The sequence below is a fragment of the Taudactylus pleione genome, unplaced genomic scaffold (genome assembly GCF_031769625.1).
Source record: "Taudactylus pleione unplaced genomic scaffold, aTauple2 ptg000015l, whole genome shotgun sequence".
In the NCBI taxonomy this organism is placed as follows: domain Eukaryota; kingdom Metazoa; phylum Chordata; class Amphibia; order Anura; family Myobatrachidae; genus Taudactylus; species Taudactylus pleione.
In genome coordinates this window covers 16,115,608-16,136,719 of record NW_028284417.1, presented here as the reverse complement: position 1 = coordinate 16,136,719, position 21,112 = coordinate 16,115,608, and the positions used below count along the sequence as shown (strand labels likewise).

General features: G+C 41.1%; 1 protein-coding gene across 1 annotated transcript in view; it reads left to right on the top strand.

Annotated features, from left to right (window-relative positions):
- PGM3 (phosphoglucomutase 3) overlaps positions 1-8,199 on the top strand; it is a 38,971-nt gene extending 30,772 nt beyond the window's left edge. Inside the window, exons 10-13 of the mRNA XM_088471821.1 lie at positions 4,192-4,308; positions 4,493-4,615; positions 6,894-7,067; positions 7,910-8,199. Of these exons, the coding sequence (XP_088327947.1) occupies positions 4,192-4,308; positions 4,493-4,615; positions 6,894-7,067; positions 7,910-7,999 (504 nt within the window). The 3' untranslated portion in view covers positions 8,000-8,199. The remainder of the gene's footprint in view (positions 1-4,191; positions 4,309-4,492; positions 4,616-6,893; positions 7,068-7,909) is intronic.
- The last annotated feature ends 12,913 nt before the right edge of the window (positions 8,200-21,112 follow it).

The following is a 21,112-nucleotide window of genomic DNA, read 5'->3' as shown; positions in this document are numbered from 1 at the left end:
TGTAGCTTGCTGCGTACCTGACCCTGTCTACCTCTGAAAACACCTACAATAGGCATGTGAGAGAACTGAACCATGAAGCAATAGAAGACGGTAGCCTGGTCAACCACGTTAAAATAATACTACCCAATCTCCTTTGTGTTTATCCGCACACTCAGTTATACATCCCTGGGAATATCTGGAGGTGTTTTGAAAAGACCTTTTTCATGAAATCAGATATACCAGCTGGAGGCAGAAAAAAATACTGTATGATTTTTGTTGCGTTAAATAAGCATGATATTTATTTTTGTCTTTGCTAAATATTTTGTAATTTGCGTTTAAAAAAAAGAAAAAGTATGCCACAAATGGATGTGGCCTGTTTTATAAGTGCATTTAAGTAGGGCTTCATAGCCATTTGTGTTTTTGCAAATGCCATTTTCCTTGTAAAACATGACTAGTAATAGTCATTGTTACTCTTTTCATTGACCGTTTTAGCTGTTTCAATAACTGTAAATTTTTTCAGATTGTATTATGTTCCAATTTGGTAGATCTGTGTTTCAATACATTGGAAACCTTACAAATACCTTTTGGCTATTAACCAGTTAACTGATGAATATTTATTGTAAAAATGTCTCAGAAATTGTCTATATTTATTGACTGAATATTTTTAATATCTCTTTTGAACTCATCCAACATATATTTATCCAAAAAAAGTAAGTTTTTTTAGATACAGAATAATTTAAAAAGAAAATGACAATTTGTATTAGAACTTCAAAAACTTTAAAACTATTTAGAGCATATATAAAACTTAGTTAACGCTAATTTCATTACAGGCAGTCCTCACTTAACAACCTACCTGTTTACCGACCGTTCACACTTACGATCACACCCGCGCGTTACCGTATGCCTTGAACTTAAACCCGCGCTGACTTCTTAGCGACCGTTGGAGTTACAACCCGCCCTGACTCTAAAGCGACAGGCAGCGTGTGTGGCGTCTCAGCATCGGAGAGATGTCGGAGAAGGAGAAGTCAAAGAAAATGAGCGCAAAGGAAAGGAAGGCTATTGATCTTGACTTGAAAATGAAGATCATAAGCGATTATAAAGCTGGAAAGAAAGTTTAAAGAGATAACAGGTGACTTGGTGCTGGCACATTCAACCATTTCAACAATCTTGAAGGATAAAGATAAAGTGAAAGAGGCAGTGAAAGCATCAACAGGATTTAAAGCCATAATAACTAGGCAGCGGAAAGGCCTCATTCATGAAATGGAAAACTTACTGGCGATCTGGTTTGATGACCATATGCAAAAAAAAAAAATGTCACTGAGCCTTTCAATAATTCAAGCCAAGGCACACAGTATCTATAAAACTTTGAAGACACGTGAGGAGGATGAATTGATGGAAACATTTTAAGGCAAGCCATGGATGGTTTCAACGGTTTAGTCAGAGATTCAAGCTGTGAGGCAGCAAGTGCTGGCGTAGAAGCAGCTGAAAACTTTGTTGACCAACTTGATGAAATCCTCAAGAAACGAGGCTACCGTCCGGGAACAAATATTCAATGTGGATAAAACAGGACTTTTTTGGAAGAAAATGCCCGAAAGGTCTTACATACACAAAGAAGCTAAAACAATGCCCGGTTTCAAGGCTTTTAAGGACAGGGTCACGTTGTTGCTGGGTGGAAGTGTCGCTGGGTTTAAATTAAAGCCTTTGCTCATCTATCGCTCCCAGAACCCACGTGCATTTAAGCAGGTCAGTAAGCACATGCTGCCCGTATACTATCGTGCAAATAACAAGGCATGGATGACACCAGCTTTATTTGAGGATTGGTTTACCAACTACTTCATACCCATGGTCAAGCATTATTGTCTGGACAAGGGTGTTCCCTTTAAAATTATCCTCCTGCTTGATAATTGCCCAGGATACCCCCAGCATCTTGATGATGTTAACCTAGATGTAAAGGTAGTGTATATGCCTAAAAACACTATCTTACAGCTAATGGACCAGGGGGCTATAGCTACATTCAAAGCATACTATATGCCCTCAACTTTTTCAAAAATTGTCTCAGCATCAGAAAATGATGAAGAAACCCTTTGTGATATTTGAAAATCATACAACCTTTTAAATTGCATAAAGAACATAGAATCCGCTTGGGAGGAAGTGACAGGAAATTGTATGCAAGGCATATGGAAAAAATGCCTAAAAAGTCTTGTGAATAATGTTGAAGTGTTTGACCTAGACGACCATGTTGATGACATAAATCAAACAACTGTGCAACTTGCTAACGTGCTTAATTTAGATCTTGAAGTGGAAAATATTGAAGTATATGCCGAGGGAGAGCTAACTATCGAAGATTTAATAGAGTTGGAAGCGCAGCAGCACCTTGAAGAGGAGGAAGGAGAAGAGAAAAGAATGGAAGAGGTACAAAAGAAGTTCACTGTGAAGGGGTTAGCCGGTGTGTTCTCGAAAGTGAATGTGGCTATGTTACAACTAGAGTGTATGGATCCGAAAGTGGAACGGCAAATGAATGAACACTTACAATGCTATCGTGAAATTTATGAAGATAAAAAAGAAATTACAAAGCAGACCACACTAACAGGATTCTTCTCGAAAGCTACACAAAGTACCCCTACCCCTACAAGTCCTTCCATTTCCTTGCCATCATCTCCCTTACCCGTGCCCTATACAGATCCTGATAACACCAATGATGACGCATCACATGATGAAGGATTTGGTGGCTAGAATGTCTGTTTATTATTTATTTTTTATGCTGATTGTCCTGTACATGTAAAGGTACAGAATGCAACAGATGCTAAGTCTAAGAAGTTTTGCAAAGTAATAAAAAATTATTCTAATTAAAGTTATGCAAAATGAAACAAGTTATGCAAAGTACTGTAAAGTTATGCACAATTACTGTATGCAAAGTAAACAGTTATTTAAAATAAAACAAGTTATGCAAAGTTTCCTTTTCTTCATAATACAGTACAGGTAAATATATAAATGATTGCTGTGCATACTGTATACAGGTACAATCATGTACTGTACTATAAGTATGCATATACAGTACTGTATATCCTGTTGATGCTTTCACTGACTTTCACGCTATTTTTACCGTTCAAAATTGTTGAATGTGCCAGCTTCTTTCTAGCTTCATTTTATAATTGCTCGTTTAACGACCGAGTCGTGTGGTATGTCTGTAATTTATTTATTTTTAGTGTTTGCTGACCTAGGGCTGTGATTACGCTCTGGGCTGTGCGATCAATGATGGCACAATAGAACACATTATATCATTTTCTTTTATTATTGTTCTGTTGCCTGCAACTGTGTAACAAAATCAATCTCTCCACTCTATCATACATTACTCACAGGGCTTCACAGTCCTGTGAGAAAGGGAGGGGGGTCCATTCCTATTTTATTGTTTCTGGTAAGAACCTGAGAGAGGGAAAGACTGGGGAACAGCACAGTGACAGCTTTAACCTCACCGGCTGCAATAAGCCATAGGTGGGCTATGTTATGGGCATCTGTGTCTGGCCGGATACCGCGGGAATGACTGGATGGGAGAGGAGCAGAACCTGCAGGAGACCCACTCAGATTGCTAGACTAGAGATCATCTGAGGCTGCCGGAAACCATTGTTTGATCATTGTGGCCGGCCTGGGGAAAGGATACCTGAGTGATTGTAGAAAAAGCAGATGTCAGGAGACCCAGTGAGACCGACTGTTACTGGATGAGTGGCTTCCGGCAGCTGTGGGTGATTTATTACTTCTGTGGCAGGCCCAGAGAGATGTGAGTGGTTGAAGGGATAGGAGCAGATGCTGGGAAACCCTATGAGATTAGTGGCTTCCGGCAGCCACCATTGGGTTTTTCTGATTGGTCACATCAGATGTGACCATGTCAGGGAAAGCCCGGCACAGAGTGGTTGCATCTGATGCATCGACGCCAAGTAAGTGGTTAATGCTACTAGTAGCATCTGTGTAGAGTAGAAGCTTCGTCAAAGCATAAAAACTGTCGATTACATGATTCACATAATCATGCTCCACCTCTACTGTACACCAAAGTGCTTTAGGTCACCCCCACACTGTACAATTCCCCCATTCCATATTGCTGCAGAAAGTAGGTCCAGAAAGCAGGCTAGTATATTTTACATATTCCTACATGGGCTCTATTATTGCAGCAGGAAGGATAGAAATAGATTTTTTTTATATGTTGTCTCAATCTTACAGGTACTGTTTAGTAAAACAGCTGAAGAACAAATAAAACAGCTGACTAAAGTGGGAGCCACTGAGGAAACCAGAAAAGCTGCTCAAACACTAGAACATCTCATTAATCTAATTAACCAGGTAAGATGGATTGTACTGACAATTAAAACCACGAGTCTGTAGCTACAGTAAAGTGGCCAGTATTACATGAGATTACAAATTCCCTCCACAAAATGAGCTTTGCTTTTACTTTTAAAAATGCCTTCAAACTGTGCATCTGTGTCTATACTGTGTGTTTATTGGAGATGTTCTATTGTCTTTCCAGACTGTGGGAGATGCCATTTCTGATATGTTAGTCATTGAAGCAATCCTGTCTCTTAAGGGTCTCACTGTGCAGAAATGGGATGACATTTACACTGATCTTCCGAATCGCCAGCTGAAAGTAACGGTTAGTAGATCAAGTCGACGGTAAAAATGTCGACATGCTATATGTCGACATGCAAAAGGTTGATCGGTTCAAATGGTCCATGCATAACTGGTCCACACATTAATGGTCCATGCATAACTGGTCCACACATGATTTTATTAATTCAACAGTTTTAGGATTGGGGTTAGACTATGGTTAGGTTTAGGCACCCGGGAACGGTTAGGGTTAGGCACCAGGGGCAGTGTTAGGTTTAAAAAAAAAGTGTTGACCATTTGTCCCTGTTGACCTATTAGCTGTCGATCTCTTATACCACACCCGCTGTACACACCAATAAGTTTGGTTAATGCCCTGATCAAATCATTATTGGACCAATAGTGATTGGGATGGTCTGGCATGTGTTTGAGACAAGTGAGCTTTATCTACTATGTATACACTTAGGCCCTATTTAATTAGCATAGTAATTATTGTAATGCAGTATCAGTGGCATATCTATAATGGGTGCAGTGTGTGCGGGGCACACGGGTCCAGCGGGGCCCCGCACCACACACACTGCACCCATATTATTTTAGATTTACCTGTCCGTGGTCCCACGTCGGGTGTCTGCGCTGCTCAGAACACCAGAAAATGGCCGCGATGGCCATTTTCCCGGTGTTCTGCGCATGCGCAGTACACTCCGGGCACTAGAGTGTGCCCGGACACTACTGCGCATGCACAAAGCGCCGGAAAAATGGCCGCCACGGCCACTTTCCAGCGTTCTGCGTATGTGCAGTAGACTCCGGGCACACTTTAGTGCCCGGAGTCTACTAATGCTCCGGTGGCTGGCTAGCCGTGTCAGTCGGCTGCCGGCCACCGGGGAGAGAGGAGGGGGCCCCGCATAGGGAGTGCACACGGGCCTCCTCCTCTCTTAAGACGCCCCTGTGCAGTATACAGTATAATTGTATTTTTTATCAGACCGGATACAATGTAAGTGATGTGTATTTATTTTATTGCATGTAGTTGTGGCAGATTTACTATTCTGTATTACTGATATCATAGTGCTGCTCTGATAACATAGCACCCACTGGGCCTGGTTCTGATTTGGAAGTAAAGCAAAAAAGAGCAAGTAAAGGCCCCCATACACTGTGCGTTTCAAAGTTGGTGAGATATGTTGTACTATTTCTCTTGAAATTCTTCATACGATGTGGTCAAATGGTGTACGATTGATCGTTACGATCATAGGACAAGATGCATAGAAGTGTATCACATTGTACTCAAAAGATCATAGATCTTACTGTTTTGCAGTAAGATCTATGATCCAACTATACGACTGCAGGGACGCAAATCGGCATCGTGTACACACAGAAACAACTCACGATTGATCGTTACGATTGATTGAAATCGTGCACATCGTGTAAAAAAATCGCACCATGTATGGGCCGCTAAACACTGCATCTGGACAAACCATGCTGCAATGCAGGGGGTGCAAATGCATTTATTGTGTTTGCATGAGGGTAAATACTGGCTGCTTCTGCATGTAGCCCACACATGCTGGACAGTCTTATTTTTGCACTGCAATTTAGATTTGTGTTTGGACACGTCCTTCTCAAATCTAAATCTCTCTGTACATTTTACATCTGCCCCTCCTGCAGTGCAGCATAATGTGAGCAGTTACTTGCTCTGTTTTGCTTTGTTCCCAGCTAAGAATCAGGCCACTATTTCTTGCTATGTATGTGACCAGGCATCACAAGAAATTCAAATGTGTGAGGGAAAAAAAAGTGAGGCGCTCCTTTCCCATTACATGCGTTTTATTCACAATTATAATATTGCTTAAATGTAATTAGTGTGGATGGATTAAACAGTTGTTATTGTATCATCCCTGACATGACAATATTCTGGAAGCATAGGGAGCAGCTCAGTCTGCCAGTGAGAATACAGATTTGTGCTGCCACTTTGAACACCCCGATGTAAAATAAGATGATGCTGTGGAAGGGGTATTGGGGGTGCTACTTTGCTGCTGTCACACCCGACCTGAAAATCATAGTGATTAGACTAGAGAGAGAATAGTCACGTTATTGTATTATATTATTAGGTAGTGAAGGGACTGAGACCAGATGCTGCTGCGAAGCTCTCATGCAGATTGCGTGTCTTGTGGGTGTAATTATATAAATGATGTCAAATATGAGTGCAAAAGTGGCTGAGGTCACTCCCCTACTGACATGTAGGAGCTTGCTAAGGGGAAGCCAATGTCTGTCCTGCTGTCTTGTGTCTGACGCTTCTGCCTTACATATGCAGCTTCCTGCCATTCTCTTTCCCCTAATAGGTGGCAGACAGGAAAGTGATTGATACAACCGATGCAGAGAGGCGCACTATAAAACCACCAGGGCTGCAGGAGAAAATTGACGATCTTGTCAAGACATACAGTATGTCCAGAGCATTTGTACGTCCTTCAGGAACAGAGGATGTAGTCCGTGTCTATGCTGAGGCGGACACCCAGGTGATATGCTGATCCATTAAACTCTGTCACACTCCTTAGCGCCAAATCAATAATACAGAGATAAAAATAAAATGTCAAGTTGATATTTTCCTATACAGTGTATTAACAGGATAACTGTACCTGTATTTTAAAGTGTATGACATTTTAAATGGTCTAGTTTCAGTATGTTACTATATTGCATTGATGTAGTCTTTGCTTAGGGTATTGTGAGGCTATCGCACCACAGCCCCAGCTGTCGTCCTTCTTTAAATATTTTTTTTTTCAATTTACAACAAGTTTATAAGATGTCCCAAAAAGTTGTGTGACTGCAACATAAGCACTTCTGGAGCTTTTTTATTTCACACAAGTGGCACAGTGAGCACATGTTGGCATTTAGAAAAGGCAATGCATTGGCTCCACGCACTCATTATTTTGTAACTGTGATGCACCTATTTATGTCAGACATGCTCCTTTTTATAGATCTATAATAAATAGAAATATGTCTTCTTATTATAGTCCCTTTATACCAAAAACCTAGTTTGGGGTATAGGCACATTTATGAGCGGGATAGAGAGTCAGGATAACACTTACTAGATCCGCCTCATTTTCACACTCCCAGTCAGGTGGATAGCTCTTTATTGTTTTAACATATTTTGCTATAACAAATAAAATGTACGTTATGATATAATCAATTCCATCTTTTAAGAGAGTGGACCATTCCAGAAGTTCATTTTCAGATTATAATAATAATAATTTTTCTTTTTTTTTCTTTTGTGTATTTGAGTGTGTATCCCCTTTCTCTCTTTATATAATTGGCACTGCCAGTATACCTGCATTTATTATTTATCATTTTGAATTGACAGGAAAATGCGGATGCCTTGGCACATGAGGTATGCTTGGCAGTATTTCACCTTGCAGGAGGAGTTGGAGATCAACCAAAGCCACTAAGATGAAACGTGCCAGTGCTTACTCTGAATGCTTGTATGAAAGAACTGGAAATTTGTTTGTACTAGGGATATAAAAGGTTTACAATTATGGTGACAGACTGCACAATACAGTATATGCATCAGTATATTTCTTATACAGTGCCTTCTAGCGCTTATAGTACATTTATCAAATCATTTTCATTTGTAATACACTACTTTGTAATTTACTTGAATTGTGTTGTGTTGTTTTTTTGTATCTTACATTTGTAATGCCTTATTATTGTATTAGATTAGCCTAGTGTATGCTTACATAATCTTACTGTAGAAGCTACCACTTCTATATATAGTCAATTACCCAGGGGCGTAACTAGGGTGGTGCAGCTGGTGCGCCTGCACAGAGCGCACATGCCCTGTGGATGGAAATGGCCACCTCCACCCGTGACCACGGCCACTACCTCTAACGCCCGCTACCATGTATAATGGTAGTGGTGTGCCCGGCTCTTTATCTGCTGGGTGCACCGCTACTAATATACATTACAGCGGGCCTGCCCCTGTGATCTGCCCCCTCCCTGTTTCAAGCGTCACTGTTTTAAGGCAGGGACTAGGAGAAACGTCATGATGTCTCTCCCAGTCCAGTCCCCTGCTGCCGAGGAGCCGTGGTGGCGCTGCTATGCTATTCCTCTGGCGCCTGCTCCTGTCAGATACTGCCCCCCCACCCCCCTGCTTTTGGGAAAGAGACTTGGGGGAGGGGGAATATGTACTTGTGTGACATAATGTGTAAGGAGCATCACTACTGTGGGCATAATGTGTAAGGGTCATTACTACTGGGGGGGGGGGGGGACTGGGGGTTCACCAATGCACTTTCTGGCACAGGGCACCAAAATGTCTAGTTACAGCTCTGCAATTACCACCTTTGTTACTATTTGTACATGTCCTTCCCAGTGTTTATACAAGCCGTGTGTATAAAGGAGCATCTTACAGTAGCACTAAAAAGTAACAGTACTTGCATGTTCTTGCTGCAATACACATTGTAGGCACTGTAAGTGTTGAGTTGTTTTGAGTTGCTTTGATATAGTGGGTAAACTATTTAAACAACATTACGCTATGAACAGAAATTGACCTATGTACACAATCAAGATTTAGAATATATATATATATATATATATATATATATATATATAATTATATAATATGGGTTAGTTAGAGAATCATGTTGCCTGCCTGTGTTAATGCATCATGCAAAATAGTACATGTTAGTAATAACACTAAGCTAAAAAGTAGTACAGGTCGAGTCTCCCAAATCCAAAATGCTTGGGACCAGGGGTATTTTGATATCGGAGTAGTCTGTATTTCGGAATATATGTATACCATAATGAAATATTTTGGGAATGGGACCCAAATCTAAACACATAATGCATTTATGTATTATATACACCTTATACACACAGCCTGCAGGTCATTTTATACAATATTTTCAATAATTTTGTGGCTCAAACAAAGTTTGTGCACATACATGAAATTAATTTATTTCATATACACCTTATACACAAAGCCTGAAGGTAATTTTACACCATATCTGTGATATTTTTGTGCCTAAAACAAAGTTTGTGTACATAGATCCATCAAAAAACAAAGGTTTCACTATCTCAGTCATGCTAAAAATATTCCGTATTTCGGAATATTTGGATATGGGAGACTCAACCTGTACTGTGCAGCCGTCCACTAGGAAAGCAGTGATATTTTACATTAAGCAAGGTTCCAACTTCAGAATCTGCATTCCCCTATTTAAACGGATTACATAATCACTATAATGAAATGCATACCTTGCACAGACCATGAGTTTTAAAATCTTCATTGCTAAGGATGAGTCTGCATCGCGTACAGTAAGGGGCCAATTCAATTAGGGGCGAGCCGGTTGAAGTGACGTTGCAACGGCACTTCAACTCACACCCCGTGTGGCCCCAGGCTTGCAGACTTTTGTACGCATTGGTGCCTGTGTCTCCCTAGCTCTGCAGCAGGGCATAATAATGCAAGGGGGTGGTCCCAAACTGCGCGCAGCAGCGGAGCATGAGTAGAAGGCCGTGACAAGCTGGAAGGGACAGCAGCTGCCGACTGCAAGATAGAAAAGGTATTTAGCTACTGAATTCCGTAACCGGGAGATTCAGTGGTGGTTCTCAGGTGAATGCTTTCTCAGAATCTCTCTCACTTGGCCGATCAAGAAGAAATTGGCAGACCCACAGTATTTAAATTGTATGCATTAAAGTTATAAGGCAGAGGTTCCCAAACGTGGTCCTCAAGGCACCCCAACACTTCAGGTTCTAGAGATCTTCATGGTTGAGCACAGGTGGTTAAATCAGAGAATGAGGTATAAATTAGGGACCTGATTTAGCAAGGAACGCAGTTGCTTATACGCACGCAAATGGCCAATTCGCACTGCGCATACGTACGCATTGCAGTGTGCGAACCAGACCCATGGCAGAGTGACAGGAAGTGTCGTTTGTGGGTGGTGACGGGTGGGGTGGTCGGATGAACGCAGGCGTGCCAGTGCGTTTCAACGCCGTTGCAGGTGCGTGCATGAATTAGCCACTGTGATACCAGACATCGACTGAGGCCAATCGAGGCCATCGACTGAGGTCTGACCTACCTTAACTGTGCATATGGGTCCGATGTTACTCAATGTTACCGATTGTTTAGCTATGTTGTCAAAGTATACGCTGTAAGGGGAAGTGGGCGTCCTTATGTTAGGCTGTGATCACAATGCCATTCGACTTTTTTTTTTTTTTTTTGAAAAAAGCGTCTAAGTCTGTGTGCGGCTGAATCTGAATCTCTATACAAAGTGCTACAATGTAGCAGCCGCAGCTTTTTTAATTCCAAGTTCTTTAGTGCTTCATATACAGACTCAGGTGCTCACAGATACATGTCAAATTAATCATCGGAGTCTCCTGGTGCATCCTAGTCACATCACATTGCGACTTGAGCGTCTTTTTTTGATGAAAATGAGTCTAACGCTAGCAGAGTTGCACAGGACCTGGCGGCTCTCTCCCGCCATACAAGTCAGGCTGCGTGGCGTATTGAGGATAAATTGTATGAGGACACATCTGTATATACATATCTACAGTCAGGTGCATAAATATAGGGACATTGACAGAATTTTCATATTTTGTCCTCTATTCACCACCACAATGGCTTTGAAATTAAACAAACGATGTGCTTAAACTGCAGACTTTCAGATTTAATTTGAGGGTAATTACATCCAAATCAGGTGAACTGTGTAGGAATTACAATGGTTTCTATATGTACCTCCCACTTTTTAAGGGGCCAAAAGTAATGGGACAAACTAAACAATCCTAAATCTAACTTTCACTTTTTAATACTTTGTTGCAAATTCTTTGCAGGCAATTACAGCCTGAAGTCTGGAACGCATAGACATCACCAGATGCTGGGTTTCATCCCTGGTGATGCTCTGCCAGGCCTCTACTGCAAATGTCTTCAGTTCCTGCTTGTTCTTGGGGCATTTTCCCTTCAGTTTTGTCTTCATCAAGTGAAATGCATGCTCAATCGGATTCAGGTCATGGGATTGACTTGGCCATTGCATAACATTCCACTTTTAGCCTTAAACTCTTTGGTTGCTTTTGGAGTATCCTTCGGGTCATTGTCCATCTGCACTGTGAAGCACCGTCCAATGAGTTCTGAAGCATTTGACTGAATATGAACATATAATATTGCCCAAAACACTTCAGAATTCATTCTGCTGCTTTTGTCAGCAGTCACATCATCAATAAATACAAGGGAACCAGTTCCATTGGCAGCCATACATGCCTACGCCATGACACTACCACCACCATGCTTCACTGATGAGGTGGTATGTTTTGGATCATGTGCAGTTCCTTTCCTTCTCCATACTCTTCTCTTCCCATCACTCTGGTACAAGTTGATCTTTGTCTCATCCGTCCATAGGATGTTGTTAAAGAGCTGTAATGGCTTTTTTAGATGTTGTTTGGCAAACTCTAAACTGGTCTTCCTGTTTTTGTGGCTCACCAATGGTTTACATCTTGTTGTGAACCCTCTATATTCACTCTTGTGAAGTCTTCTCTTGATTGTAGACTTGGACACATATACACCTACCTACTGGAGAGTGTTCTTGATTTGGCCAACTGTTGTGAAGGGGTTTTTCTTCACCAGGGAAATAATTCTTCTGTCATCCACCACAGTTGTTTTCCGTGGTCTTCCGGGTCTTTTGGTGTTGCTGAGCTCTCTGGTGCGTTCTTTCTTTTTAAGAATGTTCCAAACAGTTGATTTGGGCACACCTAATGTTTTTGCTATCTCTCTGATGGGTTTGTTTTGATTTTTCAGCCTAATGATGGCTTGCTTCATTGATAGTGACAGCTCTTTGGATCTCATATTGAGAGTCGACAGCAACTGATTCCAAATAAAAATGTCACACCTAGAATCAACTCCAGACCTTTTACCTGCTTAACTGATAATGAAATAATGAGTGAATAGCCCATACCTGTCCATGAAATAGCCTTTGAGTTGATAGTCCCATTACTTGTGGCCCTTTAAAAAGTGGGAGTCACATATAGAAACCGTTGTAATTCCTCTTGTTTGTTTCATTTCAAAGCCATTGTGGTGGTGAATAGAGGCCAAAATATGAAAATTCTGTCAATGTCCCAATATTTATGCACCTGACTGTATATTCATCCTCCTATCCCTATGTTCCAAGCCTAAGCACAATACAAATTGTGTCATTCTGCCAGGTCTTACTCACACCACTCTCATCATAATGTTAATCTCCAGAACTATAGGGCTGATAGAAAGCTGAACCCCTTCTGCCTATTGGGATGCTAGAAGGGGGATATGTGCGAGCTGCATGTTTGATCGCTGCTGTGAGAGGGTTTATCCGGAAGTATTTTCTGTATCAATAACTTGCACAGCCCATCAGCTATTCTGCTGTATAAATGCTGGATTGCACTGCTATGCCCAAAATATTGTGGGTTAAAGGTAGACAGCGGGCAGAGACATTTCTATGCAATGACAGGCTAAAAGACAAAATTATTCTAGATATAATCTTAACGAGACTCCATAATAAAATAAAAATAGTACAAAATAAAAGTTAAATGTACAAAATGAAAGATAATGATAGCAAACTGCAAATAAAAACACTTTTATTTACTACTTGATATTTGAATCTTTAAACGCCTTGGGTTCCTATTTTTTTATGTTCGCTCGCCCACCTATGCTGTCTACACCAGCACCGGATGAGATAAAAATCAATGAGCCCGGGCTACTTTAAGTGCTGCATATGAATGGACTTACTCGCGGGGTGAGCCCTTTGTTCTGAGAGTTGCAGGAATTGAAACAAAGTAGAAATTTACCTAAAAAGCCCCTCCATTGCTGGTAACTGTTGCTGGGTGGGGAGGGGGCAGGGCTTAAAGGCTCATTGTGCAGAAGGTGCAATGTCATTAAGCCCTGCCCCTCATAGCAAAGTCTATGAAATCTATTGTAAAATGCCACAGAACAGAGGGGAGTGCACCAAAAAGTTAGCTTGTGCTCTCGCTTACCCCTTGGTGGAAGGAGTATAGTCCTTTTTAATTATATGACACCTGTAACGATATATTTTGGTGATCATGTATGATCAATAGAGAACATCGCCTATCTCAGTAATCTTTAAGAAGTCAAGAGATTCTAGTGTATCTCCCCCATCCTAACTACAATAAACTCTGGTATACTCATTTTAAAGAGATACATTAACTTTTTTAAATTGTGATCCGTTAGAGGTTTTTGACTTGTGATCACTTGTCAATATTACCCTGCACTGCAGAAATAGTAGTAGTTGGGGGGGGATGGACTAAAAATACTGATTCCCCCCCCCCCTTCCTTCCCTGGGATCTATGCACTCTCTGCGTCTCCCTGCATGTTGAGTCCCTATTTAAATAATGACCCTATAATCCAGATGGTCCTGAAATGGGTGGGTGGAGAGGGGTGGGGGTTCTAATGCCCAGATATCCCCCCCCCCCCCAATCCTGATTTCAATAAACACAGGGTCTCCCTTATTTGATCAGTAGGTTTGTATGCCTTGTTGGGCTACTGTATTATTTCTAAACATTTTATGCATTTCATTCAAACTGTTACAATAAAAAAATCATCATTTTCAAGTGCAGATTCTTATTCTGACCTCTGGAATAGACATTAGGAACCAGAAATTCTGGAGGTTATTTAGCAATGCAAAACCACTTAAGGGATGCAGTGCTGTATGTTGGGTTGTAGCAATAGCAGCATATCATTGCCCCAAATGCCAGCCCACACCTCACTAGCATGTAATCACATCATTTATTAGCCTGTGCTCCTCCCTAGACAGTGTTCTCCAGATTCCTCTCCAGTGCCTCTTTCTTGACTACAGCTTCTAGGCACAGCATTATAGCATGCTTCACTTTTACCACGTTCACAGTAGGTCGGACTGGCCCAGTGTGGCCAAATCATAAGCAAATTGCTACACTCCATGTCACTGTCCTTTTGTCACAGAGATCAGGGGGAGATACATGTATGAGTCACAATGTACCGCTAATTGCAGTCATCAGTGCAGGGCAGGAGGGCTCAGACTTTGCTGGTGGTAAGGGGTCAGACTCTGCTGTCTGTCATGGCCACACTATCAGGAAGCAGGGCAGGAGGAATGAGAAGAGACCTGCTGGAAGTGTAGCTCCTCACATCAATAAATCTGCTTATACAAATTATCAACTGTCTCCCTCTAACAGGTACAATAACGTAAGATGCATTTAACAGTATATCCAAGCATGGACAGAACCACCAGTGATTTACAGCTTTCATTATTTATGTGCATATAACCTCTGCCTCGTTATTTCCCACTGTACCATTGTTAACCCTGCATTTACAACTGTTTCTTTATTAGCATTATAATCCACCACATAAGCTTTTCTTTTTATCCCTCCCATTAATCATTGTGGGCACAGTTATTTATTTATTTTTTATTAACTGTTTCTTATATATTCCGTTGCACTTTACAAATGATAGTTATTATAAATTGCAGCAAGCCCCCAATATTAAAGATTCCTTATCACAGCAATAAGGACACTTTATGTTCTATAATGTATGATCACTGAGAAGCCTGTCTTGGTGATCAGTTAGATGTAAAGTAATCGCATACAAGGCCTCATTTATCATGAGTTTTAAAACCCATTGTGTATGATAATGGTGCGCCAGCAAATCAGCTCATATCATCTGTTTGAAAAATGACAGTTGGGACCTGATTGGCTAGAGCACCATTTATCATATACAACAAGTTTTAAAACTTGTTGCGTATGATAAAACTCGTTGATAAATGGGCCCCTGTATGTGATTACTTTAATTCCTGTTTACGTGCATGTACCAAGGTCCGTTGGAGCATGTACATACATGCAGGCAGGACCTGGAAAGGATCCTACAGACCCCTCTCCTGAAAAAATCTGTGGGCTACACCACCTAACACCATCTTGCATTTTTTTTTTTTTTTTAAGTGTTCTATTTTACTTTTATTATATGTAAATGACAAAAAGAGAGAGAGAGGGGGCATCGAGCTGACTAGATCTGTTAGTTGCCACAATGCTTTTGAGACTGGTCATGCACCCTTATGGGACCCTAATTTGTACTGCCGCTCGCGAGTGGGTCTGAATGACCCCCATAGTTAGCTGTTTTTAAATGTTTTTAGAAAGTAGTATGTTAGTGTTATGTTGTTTTTCAATTAATGTATACCTTTTTTTATAACAATGTATGGTTTTTATTGTATATACAGGTTGAGTCTCCCATATCCAAATATTGAGAAATATGGAATTATTTTGGCATGACTGAGATAATGAAACCTTTGATTTTTGATGGTTCAATGTACACAAACTTTGTCTAAGGCACACATTATTAAGAAATATTGTATAAAATTACCTTCAGGCTGTGTGTATAAGGTGTATATGAAACATAATTTAATTTTATTTCTGTACACAAACTTTGCCTGAGCCACAAAATTATTGAAAATATTGTATAAAATGACCTTCAGGCTGTGTGTATAAGGTGTATATAATACATAAATGCATTCTGTGTGTATATTTGGGTCCCATTCCCAAGATGTCATTATGATATGCAAATATTCCAAAATATGGAATATTCCGTTTGTCCAAAATACCCCTGGTCCCAAGCATTTTGGATATGGGAGACTCAACCTGTAGTAAATAGTGATTAAAGTTTAAAAGCAGGTTTAAATTCAAAAACTTACCTGTAGGTCAACCTTTCCTTTGGACCTGAAGGGCAATCTTGCCTTTGGACAATGCCAAACAACGGAAAAAAAACCCCTGCAAACTACAAGCCATATATGGATTTAATTATGGACATCCCGTGGATAAACATCTAAACATATGAACATTTTACACGACTAATTATTATTATTATTACCAGATATTTATATAGCGCACACATTTTCCGCAGCGCCTTACAGAGAATATTTGCCCATTCACATCAGTCCCTGCCCCAGTGGAGCTTACACTCTATATTACCTATCACACACATACACACTAGGGGTAATTTTGTTAGGAGCCAATTAACCTACCAGTATATTTTTGGAGTGTGGGAGGAAACCGGAGTACCCGGAAGAAACCCACGCAAGCACAGGGAGAATATACAAACTCCACACAGTTAGGGCCGTAGTGGGTACTAAACCAACGACCTCAGTGCTGTGAGGCAGTAATGCTAACCATTACACCGTCTGTGCTGCCCTAATGACTGGAAGGCTACACCTTTTACTAGTGGGGTTGAAAGTACCTTTTTAAATACTATTTTCCACATGTTGGTTATATAATGAGCATTTATGGAGACATACATAGGGGTGGCATTCATTATACATTAGTGGTCAGTGGTGGTGTGGTGCGATACATAGGGGTGGCATCCATTATACATTGCTGGTCAGTGGTGGTGTGGTGCGATACATAGGAGTGGCATGCAGAATACATTGGTGGTGTGGTGCGATACATAGGGGTGGCATCCACTATACATTGGTGGTCAGTGGTGGTGTGGGGCGATACATAGGGATGGCATCCACTATACATTGCTGGTCAGTGGTGGTGTGGTGCGATACATAGGGGTGGCATCCACTATACATTGGTGGTCAGTGGTGGTGTGGGGTGATTATATAGGGGTGGCATCCACTATACATTGGTGGTCAGTGGTGGTGTGGTGCGATACATAGGGGTGGCATCCACTATGCATTTGTGGTCAGTGATGGTGTGGGGCGATTATATAGGGGTGGCAACCACTATAGATTGGTGGTCAGTGGTGGTGTGAGGTGATAGGGGGGGTGGCATGCAGAATACATTGGTGGTCAGTGGTGGTGTGGGGTGATAGGGGGGGCATGCAGAATACTTTGGTGGTCAGTGGTGGTGTGGAACGATAGGTGTGGCATGAACTATACCTACCGATATTTGCAGAATTATGCAGCCAGGCAGCAGCTCCGTGCTCCAGACAGTGATCTGTGCCTTCACTCTACAAAATGGCGATTGGGAGTGTCCAGGAAGTGGCTGTGATGACATCTTGTTGTTCGTCGTTCATTGTTCGTAGCGTACACACTGAACGATATGCACCTAGTCGATTTATGAAATTGTATTGCAAATACATACGATGGAAGACCACGATAACGACCCGCAGGAGTGTGCATCGTTAACTATATAGTGCGTACACACTGGACGATAAAACAAAATTGTCAAAACGATGTGTATAGGCAATATTGTTTAAAATATCGTCCAGTGTGTACGTACCTTTAAATTACACAAGCTTTGGGGCTTGCCTAAGTGGAAATGGGCAGTCTGCCAAAAACATGTGTAATGATAGCTACAAAAGTATCATTTTAACCTCACAGTCTAATGCCGACCATACACGGTGCGATTCGAAAACGTACGACACCTCGGTACATTTTCAAATTCAGCCCGATGCATTGCATGCTGCTGTGAATGGTAAACGATGCATCTTTCAAGATGCTTAATTTACCTATTAAACAGCATGACAGATCGCAGATATTATGGTTTTTCCATAAGATCTACGATGCCGATGTACAACGGCGGGGATGCGCATCACCGTTGTACAGCATGCCAAAATACACACGATATGCACGATTGATCGTTGTGATCGATCGAAATTGTGCATATCGTGTGTAAAATCTTACCTTGTATGGGGACCTTAAGCAAGTGACAAACGTCATGACTCATGCAAGTTTATTTTAAATCCAGAGTTCGTCCTTTTTAAAGTGACTAGATATATTAGTCAAACCTCTGTGTTTGCATGAAGGGTGTAACTAGAACTTTGGGGGCCACAAAGCAAGATCTTAAAAGGGCCCCCAGAGGTAAACCCCCCCCCCCCATACATTTGCCCCCACACAGAGCCCATTGAGGTTATGCCACACAGTAGTACCCCTTTATACACATTGTGCCATGCAGTAGTGGTGCCCCTTATATATTATGCCACACAAAATGCCCCTTACACATTATACCACACAGTAATGGCCTTTACAGATTATGCCACATAGTACTAGTGCCCCATATAACACATTATTCCACACAATAGTAGTGCCCCTTATAACATTATGCCACACAGTAATGCCTCTTACACATTATGCCACACAGTAATGCCTCTTACACATTATTACACCCCCCCGTGTCCCTCCAGCAGCCTCTTGCCTCTGTGTGGCATCAGCAACCAGCAGATGTGGATTTTGTGCTGGGCTGCCAGCTAATTACAGCTGGTGCACCGGCAGGCACCAGCAGACAAATACAGTGCCTGCGCAATTTGAATATGGCACCGGTCACAAGCCAAATGGAGTAACGCCGGGTATCCCAGCTGGTGTCAAATGTAACATGTACCTTTTAACTGTAAATATCTCAGTTCCTTCTAAACATAACTAACTTCATCCAGTCGCCTCTTCAATTATTTATGAAATGTATCTGAGATTTACAGTAGTGTCTCTTTACACTACTGTCATAATCTCAAATATATTTCCACATTCTCACTATTAAATAGAAGAGTAGCTTTTTGCATCAACACGTACCATTTGCTTTCTGTATACAAATTTTAGCATCTTAGATCGCTAGTATCATCAGGCAGCACTATCTTCCACATAATTTACATATCTATAGGAAGCGCATATGCACAAATGTTATATTACAGTTGAATTTTTATGCATCATCTGAAAGAGCCACTGTTCTACCAGTAGTGGTAGTACTCCCACCAGTGGTACAACTGATTATGTTCTAGCCTATATGGTCTGATTCTGCGAGCATGTAACCTGGCTTGATTAGCTGATCCAGCAGCTATGTGCTGCACCTGGGATTGCCTTATTTAAGAAGGCCATACATCAGAATGATAGCATCCCAACCAGCCAACTAATGTATAGAATCTAATAAAACAAAAAAGTGGAAAATAACTAGTGCCCTACACGGCAGCTTGGGCCTACTCCAAGGAACACCAATCCTAAATAATCATGTACAAGAGGAAATTTGGAGTAGTTCCTTAAGCGCAGTCTCAATACTAATCCTAGAAGAAAGCTTCTCAAATGTTCTTTTACAATGTGGTCCCCCTGAAAATGTTTTCTTTCCAAGCTATAAACTTGTAACAAGGATCCCACTCACCAAATCACAATACCCTATATTTCTTAAAAGGTTTCTTTATACGTCACTCCACCATGGGACAATTATGAAATATGTTCTAAAATATGATTATATATTTTAGGTATTTGGCATGATGATATATGGTTTCTGTCTGAGGTGGTTTCAAAATGGAATTTGTCTGATAATCCTATCAAATTAACATTGTCTCATGATACAACACAGATATGCTTTCTTGATATTCTGATTAAGCTTAAGGGCCGTATTCAATTAGTTTCACACCCGCAATACTTTTTCACATGCCGGGCTTTTCGCCTACAGTACATCGCGTGTTTTCCATTTGGAAAAGTATCAGGCGCGCTTCCGCTATTCCCCATTTTCAATTAGAAAGGATGCCAAAACCGCACCCGGTGAAACTGAAACAGGCGAAAAGTCCTGTCGAAAATGTGGAACTCAGCCTGACACCCCCCAAAAGAGGCAATAACATTGGGGATCACTATAGATGCCCCCGAGTTGAAGGTATTTGGGGTACTTGAGTTGTGCCAATTAGCGCATTAGCACAAGTAGTGAAGAATAGGATTAAGCAGGTTTTTTTTTAGAAAATAAGTACTCCCTGCAAATTTGGGGTACTTAAAAATGGGTGCTAGCATACTTTTTAGTTGATAAAGTGAAGTTTTAAATCACGTAAAAAAGTTAAAACGGCCAGGCACGCCTGTGTCACTTCCTGTCAATCAATCTGCAATGGGCCTCCGTGGTCTGTGTGGACGCACTACTGCCTGTGCGGCACCTGCCAATCAGCAGCTATTTAAAGGAGGGTGTTAACCTCCTAAATCAAGTAATTAGCATAAAAGTGGACAAAACAATGCTAGTGGGTATCTGATAATAAATTCAGTTAAATTGCAGGTAAAGCTTGGTTAATATAACAAAGACACATTTATCAGGATATATACCTTTAGAGTATAGTAATGATAAAGGTTATATAAAAGTAATCATGTGCTTCGTAAGCCTGATAAAAGAGTGGAGCACCTTCCTCAGGAAAAAGAGAAGGTGTGGGGATATTCCCCACAGAAATGCGTTGAGCTACATATTGGATCACCTCTCCTGTATAGAGCTACATTGGATTGTTCCATCTAAATTTTCCGGACCAGTTTTAAAAGGATAGAGATACCCGGGCATACCACCCATTGACATCTACCATACCAGGATCGTTGCGAGGAGACCTTGCCAACTTATGTCCATTGTGGATCTACCATACTGGGTAACAAGCTCTCTCTAATTACTGGATAAAATACCGGAACTTTGTGAACATTCATTATATGGATTAAGTGACTCTTACAGGATTCAACAGGTGACTATTAGATTAGAGCAATATTATCAAATTAGTTGCTTATTGCTCCACTCCTTTATCAGGCTTATGAAGCAAGTGATTACTTTTATATAACCTTTTTAATTACTCTACTGTATAGGTACTTCCGTATCTTTGAGGCCCCCTGGTTCCGCTACTTACGTATCT